This window comes from Theropithecus gelada, chromosome 1, assembly GCF_003255815.1.
Source record: "Theropithecus gelada isolate Dixy chromosome 1, Tgel_1.0, whole genome shotgun sequence".
NCBI classification, from domain to species: domain Eukaryota; kingdom Metazoa; phylum Chordata; class Mammalia; order Primates; family Cercopithecidae; genus Theropithecus; species Theropithecus gelada.
The window spans coordinates 44,083,864-44,099,749 of NC_037668.1; the positions used below are offsets into that span (position 1 = coordinate 44,083,864).

General features: G+C 45.0%; 1 protein-coding gene across 3 annotated transcripts in view; it reads right to left on the minus strand.

The window, feature by feature from the left end:
• Positions 1–15,886, minus strand: part of FBXO42 (F-box protein 42) — an 83,228-nt gene that overhangs the window by 19,201 nt on the left and 48,141 nt on the right. For all 3 annotated transcript variants that reach the window (XM_025370120.1, XM_025370111.1, XM_025370129.1), the window contains one exon: positions 12,878–13,012. In XM_025370120.1, coding sequence (XP_025225905.1) covers positions 12,878–13,012 — 135 coding nt within the window. The remainder of the gene's footprint in view (positions 1–12,877; positions 13,013–15,886) is intronic.

Sequence of the window (15,886 nt, forward strand, 5' to 3'; positions counted from 1 at the left end):
CTCCCTTGTTTAGATACTTCCTGGTGATATCACCACAGGCTCAGGGAAGAGAACCTAGGACTAAGCTTTTCCACTAGACACATGACAGTAAGCTTCATTAATGGGACTGAGAGCCCCATATGTAATACCTTCTTAAGGTATCATTTACACTATAAGGGAAACAATAATACTCTGGACAGTTATTGCTAGACAGTTATTTCTCTCTTTTTTCTTTTTTTTTGAGATGGAGTTACGCTCTTGTTGCCCAGGCTGGAGGCTGGAGTGCAATGGTGCAATCTCGGCTCACCACAACCTCTGCCTCCTGGGTTCAAGTGATTCTCCTGCCTCAGCCTCCCGAGCAGCTGGGTCTTGAACACCTGACCTCGTGATCCACCTGCCTTGGTCTCCCAAAGTGCTGGGATTACAGGCGTGAGCTACTGTGCCTGGCCTGTGGCAAGTTTTAAAACTGCAATTTGTCCCCTTTTTGTAAATGGGTTTGGGTTAATCTCTAAGTAGTTTTGAAAATCAGAATACACCAGTTTTAATTTAAATGTAAAATTTCTACTTGAAAACTTCTATCCTGATTTAAAGTAACTGAAAAAGGCAGTATGACTTATGGTGACTCTACATTAAACAGATGCTAAAATCAGCCTGAGTTTGAATAAAGGGTAATTTACTTCAGAAACAGTGGTTTAAACATTAGTCTTTTAAAGTACCTGTCTCAAGAACTGCTCATTTGTTTTGGGAATTGAACAAAGGCTGAGTCATACAAATCTGATTAAGAATTAAGGTGTTACCTTCAGACAATACTGAAAGGTGAAACATTCAACTTTCTAGAATCACTTGGCAAAGACTACAATGTACATAATTATACATTCATAATTACTGGCCAGGATTTCCAATGGTTTCTGTTCTACCCTCAATTATTTTACCTGAGAGATAAAGCAATCAATAGAGAACTTCCACCAGGATCCACCACAACTACCCACTCACCAGCACCTGCAATCACATACTCCCTCTTGTTCATACAGATACTCAATGTTCTTATCTCAGGCCAACCTCTCCATTTGATTCAGTGTTTCTCATGACTTGAAGATACTGCTCCAACCATTCTCGCCCTCTATCCACATCAACTCAGGAAGATCATTTCCATCAGCATACACATATGCTATAAAATCTGTCATCTTAAAAACACCAGCTGGGTGCAACGGTTCATGCCCATAATCCTAGCACTTCGGGAGGCCAAGGTGGGCGGATCACAAGGTCAGGAGTTCAAGACCAGACTGGCCAAGATAGTGAAAGCCCGTCTCTACTAAAAATACAAAAAATTAGGCCAGGTGCAGTGACTCATGCCTGTAATTCCAGCACTTTGGGAGGCCAAGGCGGGAGGATCGCCTGAGGTGGGGAGTTCGAGACCAGTCTGACCAATATGGAGAAACCCTGTCTCTACTAAAAATACAAGTGAGCCAGGCGTGGTGGCACATGCCTGTAATCCCAGCTACTTGGGAGGCTGAGGTAGGAGAATCGCTTGAACCTGGGAGGTGGAAGCTGTGGTGAGCCAGAGAGATCGCGCCACTGCACTCCAGCCTGGACAACAAGAGCAAAACTCTGTCTCAAAAAACAAAATAAAACAAAAATAATATTAGCTAGGCATGGTGGCACATGCCTGTAATCCCAGCTACTCAGGAGGCTGAGGCAGGAGAATTGCTTGAACCTGGGTGGTGGAGGCTGCAGTGAGCCGGGATCGTGCCACTGCACTCCAGCCCCATGACACTGTGGAATCCATCTCAAAAACAAACAAAAAAACACAACGAACCTCTCAATTCTACATCTACCTCCACTTAGCACTTTAGCTCCTTGCTCTCCTTCAGCAAAATTCCTCAAAAGAAAAAAAAAATCAATGTATTATTCATACTCAATGCCTTTAACTTCTGTCTTCCCATGCTCTGTCGCCCGTGCTGGAGTGCAGTGGTGCATCTTGGCTCACTGCAACCTCTGCCTCCTGGGTTCAAGCGATTCTCTTGCCTCAGCCTCCTGAGTAGCTGGGATTATATAGGCAGGTGCCACCATGCCCAGCTAATTTTTGTATTTTTAGTAGAGATGGGGTTTCACCATATTGGTCAGGCTGGTCTCGAACTTCTGACCTCCTGATCTGCCCGCCTCAGCCTCCCAAAGTGCTGGGATCACAGGCATGAGACACCGCGCCTGGACTGTCTTCCATTTTCTAAAATGTATTACAAACAGGTTTCCATCCTTATCACTCACTCCCATAAGCTCTCTTTACTAAATTTAAGGGTAATTCTCAGTCTTTACATGACTTGACCTCTTGACGCAGTTCATTATTTCCTCCTTTCCTGGAAATGCTTTCCTCATATGCTGGCTTCCCAGATGCCACATTCTCTGATGTTCTCCTTCCTTACTGGGTGCTCCTTTTCGAGTCCCCTGATTTCCAAATACTGGCGTCTCCCAAACTCAATCCTTACACCATTCTCTTTTTTGTTTTTGTTGTTATTCTTTTTGAGATAGGACTTGCTCCGTTGCCCAGACTGCAGTGCAGTAGCACAAACATGGGTCACTGCAGCCTCAACCTTCTGGACTCAGGTGATCCCCTCCCCTCATCCCTGCCCGCCCGCATCAGCCTCCCAAGCAGCTGAGACTATAGGTTCACACCACGCCCAGCTAATTTTTAAAAATTTTTTGAGGAGATGGCCAGGCTGGTCTCAAACTCCTAGGTTCAAGCAATTCTCCTGCCTCAGCCTCCCAAAGTGCTGATTTTACAGGCGTGAGCCACCACGCTTGGCCTTTATACCATTCTCCGTCTTCACTCAGTCCTTTGGTAATCTCATGTAGTCTCATAGCTTTAAATCCATCTGGATTAGTCCATTCTCACAGTGCTATGAAGAAATACTCAAGACTGAGTAATTTATACAGGAAAGAGGTTTAATCGACTCACAGTTTGGCATTGCTGGGGAGGCCTCAGGAAACTTACAATCATGGCAGAAGGCAAAGGAGAAACAGGCACCTTCTTCACAGGGCAGCAGGACGGAGTGAGTGCAAGCAGGGGAAATGGCAGACGATTATATAACCATAAATAACTCACTCACTATCACGAGAACAGCATGGGCAAACCACTCCCATGATCCAATTACCTCCACCTGGTCCTGCCCTTGACACATGGCAATTATGAGGATTACAATTTGAGGTGAGATTTGGGTGGGGACACAGGGCCAAACTATATTACTATCTAACATGCTAATGAGCCCTACACGGCTAGCTCTAGCCTGTGTGTCTCCCTTGAACTCCATACACATATATCTCCACCTGAATGTCCTAATAAGCGTCTCAAACTCAATACGTTTCAAGTGGAATTTCTCATCTCTCCTGCCCCTTGCCAACCTTGACCACTCAGTCTTCCCCATCTCAGTTAATGATAATTCCACCCTTTCAAATGCCCAGGCTAAAAATCTGAAGAGTCATCTTGATTGCTCTCTTTCTCATTCCTACTCTACATCCAAACTATCAGCAAATCCCTTTGGCTCTATCAAATCCACCCAGTTCTTACCTTTTGTGAATACTTGACTCCAAGTGTCTATCATTTTCGGCCTAGATTATTGCTACCACCTTTTAACTGGTCTCCTTGCTTCCATACTTGTCCTCTTCCAGAAACCTAAAAAACTAGCCATTCAATTCAGTGACTATGACAATATCCTTACAACAGCCAGAAAGCCTCACATATGTGATACATCCCTTTCATTATCTGTCCAACCTCCTCTCCTTGTGCACTCTCCTTTATTCACTCTGCTCCAGTCACAGTGGATTCCTAAATATCCCTTGACTATATCAAGTACACTCCCAACTCTAGGTCTTTGCACTGATTATTCTGTTTGGAATGTTTGTTTCTCAGATACCCACATGGCTCACTTCTTCTACCCATCAAGTCCTTATTCTAATGTTGCCTTCTCTCTGATTCCCCTAGTTATAATCCTCCTAGCCATACTGTAGTTTCTCGATAGCACTTTCCATCCTCTAACATACTGTTATATATTTGTCATTTTTAGAATCTGTCTTCCTTCTTTTGAATGTAGTCTCATTAGGGCAGAGATGTTTGTCAGTTATTGACTCATGTGTCCCTGGCATATAGAATAACATCAGGCACATAGTAGATAATCCATGAATATTTGTTACATGAACAAGTGAAGGATGAGAGAAGAATTTAACTGAACAGAAGGACTGTAGAGTCATTTATTTTTTATTATTTTTGTAGAGACGGGCTCTTGCTATGTTGCTTAGGCTGCCCTTGAACTCAAGCCATCCTGGCCTCAGGCTGGCCTGGCCTCAAGCCATCCTCCCACTCAGCCTCCTGAGGTGCTAGGATTACAGGTGTGAGCCACTGTGCCTGGCCTGTGCTGTCATTTAAGGGAAGTCAGGCCCTTTGTTTTAAGTGTCAAACTCTCGGCCGGGCACGGTGGCTCATGCCTGTAATCCTAGCACTTTGGGAAGCCGAGGCGGGTGGATCACCTGAGGTCAGGAGTTCGAGATCAGCCTGGCCAACGTGATGAAACCCTGTCTCTATTAAAAATACAAAAACTTAGCTGGGTGTGGTGGTGGGCATCTGTACTTTCAGCTATTTGGGAGGCTAAAGCAGGAGAATTACTTGAACCCAGGAGATGGAGGTTTCAGTGAGCCGAGATCACGCCATTGCACTCCAGCCTGGGAAACAAGAGTGAAACTCTGTCTCAAACAAATAATAATAATAGGACAGACGCAGTAGCTCATGCCTGTAATCCCGGGAGGCTGAGGCAGGCGGATCACGAGGTCAAGAGATCGAGACCATCCTGGCCAACATGGTGAAACCCCATCTCTACCAAAAATATAAAAATTAGCTGGGCATGGTGGCACATGCCTGTAATCCCAGCTACTCGGGAGGCTGAGGCAGGAGAATCGCTTGAACACGGGAGGTGGAGCTTGCAGTGAGCCCAGATCACACCACTGCACGCCAGCCTGGTGACAGAGCGAGACTCTGTCTCAAAATAATAATAATAGGCCGGGCGCGGTGGCTCAAGCCTGTAATCCCAGCACTTTGGGAGGCCGAGACGGGCGGATCACGAGGTCAGGAGATCGAGACCATCCTGGCTAACACGGTGAAACCCCGTCTCTACTAAAAAATAAAAAAAAATTCCCCGTCTCTACTAAAAATACAAAAAACTAGCCGGGCGAGGTGACGGGCGCCTGTAGTCCCAGCTACTCGGGAGGCTGAGGCAGGAGAATGGCGGGAACCCGGGAGGCGGAGCTTGCAGTGAGCTGAGATGCGGCCACTGCACTCCAGCCTGGGTGACAGAGCCAGACTCTGTCTCAAAAAAAATAAATAAATAAAATAAAATAAAATAAAATAAAATAAAATAAAATAAATAAAAAAAAATTAGCCGGGCGAGGTGGCGGGCGCCTGTAGTCCCAGCTACTCGGGAGGCTGACGCAGGAGAATGGCGGGAACCCGGGAGGCGGAGCTTGCAGTGAGCTGAGATGCGGCCACTGCACTCCAGCCCGGGTGACAGAGCGAGACTCCGTCTCAAAAAAAATAAATAAATAATAATAATAATAATAATAATAATAAAAACAAATGTCAAACTCTCATAACAATGAATTACCAGATAACACTACTTAAATGTTTAATAGGAACCAAAAACTAAACCTCTCCCAAATATTTATTTTCCACTTCAGTAAATGGCCCCACCATCTACTTAGCTGTGTAAACCTGAAACATAAGTCACCCCTAGGCCGGGCGCGGTGGCTCAAGCCTGTAATCCCAGCACTTTGGGAGGCCGAGACGGGTGGATCACGAGGTCAGGAGATCGAGACCATCCTGGCTAACACGGTGAAACCCCGTCTCTACTAAAAAATACAAAAAACTAGCCGGGCGAGGTGGCAGGTGCCTGTAGTCCCAGCTACTCGGGAGGCTGAGGCAGGAGAATGGCGTGAACCCGGGAGGTGGAGCTTGCAGTGAGCCGAGATCCGGCCACTGCACTCCAGCCTGGGCGACAGAGCGAGACTCCGTCTCAAAAAAAAAAAAAAAAAAAAAAAAAATAAGTCACCCCTGATTGGCCTTCTCACGCTCCTAAATCTAATTCATTAAGAAGTCTTGGCCGGGCACCGTGGCTCACGTCTGTAATCCCAGCACTGTGGGAGGCCAAGGCGGGCGGATCACTTGAGGTCAAAGGTTCCAGACCAGACTGGACAATATGGTGAAACCCCATCTCTACTAAATATACAAAAATTAGCCGGGTGTGGTGGTACACCACTGTAATCCCAGCTACTTGGGAGGCTGAAACACAAGAATTGCTTGAACCTGGGAGGCAGAGGCTACAGTAAGCTGAGACTGCACCACTGTACTCCAGCCTGGGTGACAGAGTGAGACTCTGTCTCAAAAAAAAAAAAAAAAAAAAGTCTTGTCAGTTTTTTACTGATATATGCTCATCTGAGTCTTGTCAATATTGATGGCCTTCTATCTAGTCTGGTTTACTTTCTTCCTTTCCTTCATTTCCTAAATAGAAGCAAAATGTGCTTTAAAATGTAAATTGAGGCAGGGAAGGGCAGTGGCTCATGCCTGTAATCCAGCACTTTGGGAGGCCAAGGCAGGAGGATCATTTGAGGCCAGGAGTTGAAGACCAGCCCAGGCAACATAGTGACATCCTAGTTCTACAAAAAAAGAAAAGAAAGAAAAGAAAAGAAAATTTCCCGACATGGCAGTGCAAACCAGCTAAGCCGAGGTGGGAGGATCACTTGAACCCAGGAGTCTGAGGCTACAGTCAATGAATTATGATTGTGCCACTGCAGCTTTGGCAACAGAGCAAGATTGTTTCTTTAAAAAAAAAAAAAAAAAGTAATCCAGAGATGACATTCCACCTGTTAAAATCTCAAAGGTTTCTGAGTCCCCACCTTAGTCTGTGAATAAGCTTGCTCCTGTCTTTATCTCAGCTCCGCCTGTGCCACTCTCTCCCTTGCTCCTTAGGCTACATCCACAAAGGTCTGCTTTAAGCTCCTCTAACATGTCTTTTTCTTTGCTGCACCAGGCACATGCCATTCTCACTTCCCTCCACTCTTCATTCTTTAGGTCTCAGCCAAAAAATAAACAAACAAACAAACAACAACAAAAACAAAGTCTCCTGTTTAAAGTAGGGCTCCCTTAACAGCATGGGCAACATAGTGAGACCCCATCTCTACAAAACAGTACAAAAATTAGCCAGGCATTGTGGTGCACACTTGTATTCCCAGCTACTCAGGAGGCTAAGGCAGGAGGTCAAGGCTACAGTGAGCTGTGCTGGTGCCACTGCACTCCAGCCTGGATGACAGAGCGAGACCTTGTCTCAAAAAAAAAAAAAAAAAAAAGGAGCTCTCCCCTTATTCTTCATTCCATGTTTCCTTCATAATTTACAACAATTTGCTTACTTGCTTTTTGTTTCTTTCCCATTACAATATAAGCTCCATGAGAGCAGGGGCCACAAAAGCAGGTGTAAATGGGAGGAAGTGTTACCTCATTGGAAATGTCTGAGAAGTACTAGCTGTGGGTCTCTTTTAGTGTAAGATCTGTCATCCCAACATTCATCACCAACTCTACCTCCGATACCACTCTTCCTCCAGATACAGCATTTCTATCATTTTGAAAGGAACTAAAGACAAGATTTCACTGGGAGATCACATTAATTCCAACTGGTATAGATGGAGTTGTGTCCTCCACCAAATCCATATGTTGAAGCCCTAACGCTAAGGTCATGTTATGGTGGAGATGAAGCCTTTGGAAGACAATTAGGTTTAGATGAGGTCATGAGGGTAGGCCCTCATAAGATGAATCCCCTTATAAGAAGCACAAGAGGCCAGGTGCGGTGGCTCATGCCTATAATCCCAGCACTCTGGGAGGCTGAGGTGGGTGGATCACCTGAGGTCAGGAGTTCAAGATCAGCCTGGCCAACATGATGAAAGCCCGTCTCTACTAAAAATACAAAAATTAGCCTGGCGAGGTGGCACACACCTATAATTCCAGCTACTTGGGAGGCTGAGGCAGGAGAATTGCTCCAACCCAGGAGGCAGAGGTTGCAGTGAGCCAAGATCGCACCATTGCACTCCAGCCTGGGCGACAGAGTGACCAAAAAAAAAAAGAAGCACAAGAGACCCCAGAGCTCACTCTCTGCTACATGAGAACACACTGAGAAGGTGGCAGTCTGCAAACCAGGAGCTGGGAAGAGAGTCCTCACTAGAAGCCAACCATGCCAGACTCTCATCTTGAATTTCCAGCTTCCAGAACCGTGAGAAATACATTTCTGTTATTTAAGCTACCCAGTCTATGGTATTTTGTATGGCACCCTGAGCTGACTAAGACCCAACCAACAGGAGAATGCTCTAGTCTCATAACCACATGACCAAAATACACATGTAAAAAGACATTTGATGCAGCAGTATTCTCTATCAAGACTCTCCACTCCCAACCACAAGTGTTCCACTCCTTGCTTGATGCTTTTACTTCTCCAACAGCTACACTTTTGAAGTCTGAACACTGTTAAAGCAACTATTACCTTCCTGTACATACTCTGTTAGAAGACAACCTCACAATTGACACTGCCCTACCCTCAGTCACCTTGATGCACTAAAATGAGTGAGTCAGGTACACTATGACTTATAAATAACTATGTTTTATTCAGAAGGACTCACTGACGTTTCAGTTAGGAAGTGATTTTGATTAGGACTCATGATAGCATACAGAAACTTGTCTCAGGGCATCTTACGTGGGGTTTCTGCCTAAATGAGAATCTCATACGACTGTTTTTTATTTTGAGACAGAGTCTCACTCTGCCACCCAGGCTCAGGTGCAGTGGTGTGATCTTGGCTCACTGCAACCTCCGCCTCCCGGGCTTGAGTGATTCTCATGCTTCAGCCTCCTGACTAGCTGAGGTTACAGGCGCATGCTACCATGCCCAGCTAATTTTTTGTCTTTTTAGTAGAGATGGGGTTTCACTATGTTGGCCAGGCTGGTCTGGAACTCTTGGCCTCAAGTGATCCTCTCACTTCAGCCTCTCAAAGTGCTAGGATTATAAGCGAGAGCCACCAAGCCCAGCCTATTTTTTTGAGACAGGGGCTTCCTCTTTCACTCAGGCTAGAGTGCAGTGGAGCAATCATCACTCACTGTAGCCTTGAACTCCTGGGCTCAAGCAATCCTCCCACCTCAATCTCTCAAGTAGCTAGGACTACAGGCACATGCCATCATGCCTGGCTAATTTTTAATTGTTTTGTAGAGACAGGTTCTCACTATGTTACCCAGGCTGGTCTCAAATTCCTGGCCTCAAGAGATCCTCCTGTCTCAGCCTCCTACAGTGTTGGGATTACAGGAGTGAACCACCATGCCCAGCCAGGACTCTATTAAACAATTGTTTTTTATAAGTAGACATTTCAAAAAGCTCAGGTTTTCCTCCTTCTAAAACTAGCCTCTAACTGCAGATTAGGGTGAGGGAGTAACTAGATTCTTTGAGACATTTTTGTTAGAAAATTACTTTAAACATTCAGGAGTTTGTACGTTTTATCAAAGGGAATATTCCAAAAGCTCTATTTTTAAAAATTCATATTCCATAGAGAATGTAAATGATTGAAGCCGTTATTTCTCCAACATTTCTACTTTGGGAATTTCAAAGCATAATCTTTTCTTTTCCCTCCCTCCCTCCCTGCCTGCCTCCTTCCCTTCCTTCCTCCCTTCCTTCCTCTCTTCTTCCCTTCATCTCTCTCTCTCTCTCTCTTTCTTTCTTTTTTAAGACATGGTCTCACTCTCTCGCCTAGGTGCCCAGGCTTGTATCTGTGGGCTCACGCAATCCTCCCACTACCTCACCCTCCCAAGTATCTGGGACTATGGACGCATGCCACCATGCCTGGCTAATTTTTTTTTTTTATTTTTCGTAAAGATGGGGAGTCTCACCATGTTGCCCAGGCGAGTCTTGAACTCCTGGCCTCAAGGCATCCTCCTGCCTTGGCCTCCCAAAGTGCTGGGGTTATAGGCGTGATCCACTTCACCTGGCCACAAAGCAGTCTTTAAACTTGATGGTTTTTTAAAAAAAGTCTTACTCCATATTACAGTAATTGGCAGAGGCTATGAAGGTCCCCAAACCAGAGCTCCATTTTCACAAGAAAGAGCACCATCCATGCTAAATTATCAAAGGCATAAAGCTTGGTTACAAAATAAAGACAATAATAGTATTTTGTGACTGAAACTATCAAAGTTCCTCTGAAATAAGACCTGTACAAAATCCCAAGCACGGTGGCAATAGGATGCTTAGGCTGAGAAGATCTTCTACATTTTAGAATTCGTAACTCAGCTGAGACTGCAGTAAGCTGTGATCGTGCCACTGCACTCCAGCCTGGGTGACAAAGCAAGATCCTGTCTCAAAAAACAACACAAAACAAAATAGAAGCTGTAACTTCAAATATTAATCAATGTGCACTAAGTGCAGTATGATACAAAGGGCTAGAAAAGGTTATTCTCCAAAGTACAAAATTCTCAGGGCCCTGAAATAGTTCTAGCTGTCAAACTTTTTATACGTTACCATTTATTATTCCAATAGTTTTTGTGGTTTTTTTTTTTTTTTTTTTTTAAGATGGAGACTTGCTCTATTGCCCAGGGTAGAATGCAAACTCTACCTCCTGGGTTCATGAGATTCTCCTGCCTCAGCCTCTCAAGTAGGTGGGACTACAGGCACCCATCACCAGGCCCAGCTAATTTCTGTATTTTTAGGAGACAGGTTTCATCATGTTGGCCAGGCTGGTCTCAAACTCCTGGCCTCAGGTGATCCGCCCCCCACTTGGCCTCCTAAAGTGCTGGGATTACAGGCGTGAGCCACTGGGCCTGGCCTGTAGGTTTGTTTTTGTTTTTGTTTTTTTATGAATGGCATAAACGGCCTTTATTGGTTGTGACAGGAAGTGGAAGAGAAGGGGATATAAGAGCTCCTGCTCCTGGAGTGGTCATCTGCAGATTGGACCACCACCCTTCTACCCTTCAAATGCCAATAATTTTGATAAAGAGGCCGGGCGTGGTGGTTCACACCTGTAATCCCAGAACTTTGGGAGGCTGAGGCAGGCGGATCACGAGGTCAGGCGATCGAGACCATCCTGGCTAACCCCTGGTTCCACCATCCTGGTGAAACCCCTTCTCTACTAGAAATACAAAAAAATTAGCCGGGCCTGGTGGCAGAAGCCTGTAGTCCCAGCTACTCGGGAGGCTGAGGCAGGAGAATGGCCTGAACCCAGGAGGCGGAGCTTGCAGTGAGCCAAGACTGTGCCACTGCACTCCAGCCTGGGTGAAAGAGCCAGACTCGGCCGGGCGCGGTGGCTCAAGCCTGTAATCCCAGCACTTTGGGAGGCCGAGGCGGGTGGATCACGAGGTCAGGAGATCGAGACCATCCTGGCTAACACGGTGAAACCCCGTCTCTACTAAAAATACAAAAAATAGCCGGGCGAGGTGGCGGGCGCCTGTAGTCCCAGCTACTCGGAGGCTGAGGCAGGAGAATGGCGTGAACCTGGGAGGCGGAGCTTGCAGTGAGCCAAGATCGCGCCACTGCACTCCAGCCTGGGTGACACAGCGCGAGACTCCGTCTCAAAAAAAAAAAAAAAAAAAAGAAAGAAAGAGCCAGACTCCGTCTCAAAAAAAAAAAAAAAATTTTTTTTTTGATAAAGAACTTCATCTACACAAAGCCCAGCTCCACCCATGGTATCCACTCAGTAGGCTCCTCCTATATTTGCCTAATGCAGGGGGAAGGAACAGGAACTTAAGTTTTAGGGAAGCAAAATACAGCTTCTTCTCATAAATAGGTTTAAGCCCCTGGCCTAGACATTCACAGTAGCGGTTATAGAAAGGGAAACATAAACTAGCCTTCTTAGCCCATTTAAAACAAGTCATTTAGTCCTACTCCACATTTCTCCCAGAGAGGTGCAGTAACTTATTCATAGTTACATGGAGAATTGGTGACTATGCCAGGAAATGAAACTCATGTCCCCTCACTCTTAGTCCAGTGCCCTTTCTAATATACCACGATGCCTCCTATCTGGTAATCAAAGTAGTAAGGCAAGGCCTAAATAAATAAGGAACTTGCCCACTGGAAACCCAAATGTCCTTAGTACTAAGACTGAGTCCTAATACTAAAAAGCCAAATGAATGTTTTGAGAAAAGCTTGCCAACAAACCTAGCAGAATACTTTATACTCAGTGGACTCTATTTCTCCATCACACCAACCTCTCCAATCTATGCCTCCTCAAATTGCCCTGCCTCATGAGTGCAAAAACCATTGTTTTTATTTTTTCCCCCAGGAGAGATTAGGTCAAAAACAAGAAAATAATCTAGTTTCTTTCTGCCAGATTTCTGGCATAGTGGGACTGAGCAGGAAATGTACCTACTGTGGAATCTTCCCACACCCCTGGGTTGTTAAGAGTAACTAGCAGAGGCATGTCCCATACACTCCCCAAATATCTGAGCTGGCAACAACAAAAGATATTCAGAGACCTTAGCCCTGGGACAATAGCTTCTGTCAGTCAACTACAGTTCTCACGACTCTGTGTTTCTGTTCTCACTTCAACCTCATACCAAATGATGTATCACACCTGTATGAGTACACCTGAGAAAACCATGCAAATGAATTCACACAGCAGTACAGCAATTACGGCAGGGCACCATTACTAATGATAAAGTATAATTTAACAAAAACCAAAGACTTACACAAGCATATTACTATTATCATTTACACGGCACATTAAACGTAAGGACCTGAGTCCCAGTAACCTATCCTTGAGACCAGCACCAAAAAGGATCAGGTAGAGTTTCCAAGCCAAGGGAGTCACCTGGTAAGGAGGCAAAGATCAGCATTTCATCTCTTACCTGAAGCCAAAGGTCGGATCCACTCTTTGCTGTTTAGGTCAAGTCTCCAGAGGTCATTGAAAGCAGCATTGCAGCTGCTCTGGGTACAGCCTCCAAACACATACATAGACTGATTAGCATCATAATAGCACGCGCCTAGAAAGAAAATACACAAATAACTGCTGTGAAAATTCTGAGGCCCTTCCAACATTTTAACCATAACATATACCTTTCAAAACTCATTTATTTCACACATTCAGCAATTTTGTTACCAAGTACCAAATTTCTAATACCAGACTCTTGGCTTCAGGTGGATCAATATACTACCCTTTAAAACAAGGTCCAGAGGAAAGCTATGAAAATTTTATTTCTGAGCACACTAAGCAAGTTGACAATGATGTAACAGTGTAAGTCCAGCAAGAACACATAATAATTCAGATTAAAGGTGCTCAAATGAGGGAAATTTCAGCACAGCTACATAATCTAAATCTGCATCATTATCCTCTAGAGCTAAGCAAAGATAGTGCCAACACATGTACTCTGTCCTCCCATTCCTTTCCTACGGTCCTCCTATTGTTTTTGTTTTCAAATAAAACCTGAAGCACAAATCAATAAATGAATCTCTTTCTTTTTTGAGACGGAGTCTGCCTATGTCAGCCAGGCTGGAGTGCAGTGGCACAATCTTGGCCCACGGCAACGTCTGCCTCCCAGGTGCAAGCCACCACACCCAGCTAAGTTTTTGGATTTTTAGTAAAGATGGGGTTTCACCATGTTGGCCAGGCTAATCTCGAACTCTTGACCTCAGGTGATCCACCCGCCTCGGCCTCCCAAAGTGCTGGGATTACAGGCATGAGCCACCATGCCCGGCCAATAAATGAATCTTTTTATGACACACAATGAAACTATTTTAATCAATACTATGAAGTAACCACACAGAAAGTCCAATGTGATTGAAGAAATACAGTTTTTATTAATTCCAAAGGCCAGTGGGGGAAACTCAGTGGTAGCATGGCCTTGGACTAGTCCCAAAGCAACAGACTGAAAAAGCATGGAAATCATTAAGTCCCAATACGTATCCAAGAGCTACCAAGGCATGCTGGTCGGTGCTGACTAGAAAACCAGTACAGTAACATTTAAAAAGCACCAAGATCTCTAAGAAAAGCCTTTTTTGATTAGATGATTGCATACATATCACCAGGCATTCCTAAGAAAAAGAGGCAATGACTATGAGAAGGGCTGTTACCCTAAAACTACAAAGACCAAAGCCAGAGTCTAGACAAGATGCACGAGTGCTAGGTTCTGCCACCTTGCAGTCTCTATCCTTTGGAAATGACAATCACATTCCTTACAGTCTTGCATTTGCCGTCTTGGACTTCAGGAAGAGGCCCAAGCAAAGCTTTCCTTGCCATCCGTTTCATGCATGCAGGAGGTAAAAATAAAATTAAATTAAATTAAATTAAATTTTAAAAAAAAGACCTCTCAATGTTCATGTGAAACTAATGGTTCAGTGTCATATAAAAGGAAGGGGAAAGGAAAAAGAAATTCACAGATTTAGGCCAGGCGCAGTCGCTCACGCCTGTAATCCCAGCACTTTGGGAGGCTGAGGCAGGCAGGGCACGAGGTCAGGAGTTTGAGACCAGCCTGGCCAACATGGCGAAACCCCAACTCTACTAAAAATACAAAAATTAGCCAGGCATGGTGGCGCATGCTTGTAATCCCAGCTACTCAGGAGGCTGAGGCCAGAGAATCGCTTGAACCCGGGAGGCGGAGTTTGCAGTGAGCTGAGATCACGCCACTGCACTCTAGCCTGGGCTACAGAGCAAGACTCCATCTCAAAAAAAAAAAAAAACAAACAAACAAGAAATTCACAGATTCATTACACTGTGCATGGCTTTAATGATCATCTAGCATATCTGTAGGTCAAATTCAGTTTAGCACACCAATATTTTTAAGGTCTCAAGGTCTCTTCTGAACTCTGGCACTAGTTACCCAAGTTCAGAAAAAGGGAAATGCTACTACTGCTGACTCATCCAATGCCACTGCTATAGTCACCTCTGTGATATACACTAGCTCTGGGAATAACCTTCCCCCCTGACCCCCCCCTTTTTTTTTTTTTTGAGACAGAGTCTTGCTATGTGACCCAGGCTGGAATCCAGTGCCACAATTTTGGCTCACTGCAACCTCCACCTGCCAGCTGCAAGCGATTCTCCTGCCTCAGTCTCCTGAGTAAAAGTAACTGGGATTACAAGCACATGCCACCACACCCAGTTAATTTCTGTATTTTTAGTAGAGACAGGGTTTCGCCATGTTGGCCAAGCTGGTCTCGAACTCCTGACCTCAGGTGATCCACCCGCCTCAGTCTCCCAAAATGCTGGGATTACAGGTGAGAACCAATGAGCCTGGCTCTTCACCATTTTTTTTTTCCTTAATTCAGTCCTCCTGTTAGACCTCTGGGACTCTCTACAGTAAGAAGGCCAAGTCAGAAAACTGAGCAAGTTAAGAGGTAATGAAAGCAGTATGTTTAGTGCCTTAAACCTCATAATCTCAGTCAGTGGAAGGGTTAAATCCAAATTATCTGACCTCTGACACTGTGGAATAATGGAGCTGCAGGCTTTTAAAATTACCAAATAAATTAGAGAAAACAGATGTGATGAAATAAAATACCATCTAGCCATCAACAGGCTCACACCTGCAAAATATTTACTGTATCCCCAGAACTCTATTAAGAAGTCAAGTGCAATGAATCCATGGCTCACATTTCAGATCTGTTAAGAACTACAAATAACAGGCTGGGCACAGTGGCTCATGCCTGTAATCCCAGCACTTTGGGAGGCTGAGGCGAGTGGATCACCTGAGGTCAGGAGTCTGAGTCCAGTCTGGCCAACATGGTGAAACCCCTCTCTACTAAAAATACAAAAATTGGTCTGGCATGGTGGCATGCCCCTATAATTCCCAGCTACCCAGGAGGCTGAGGCAGGAGAATCACTTGAACCTGGGAGGTGGAGGTCACAGTGAGCCGAGATGGCGCCA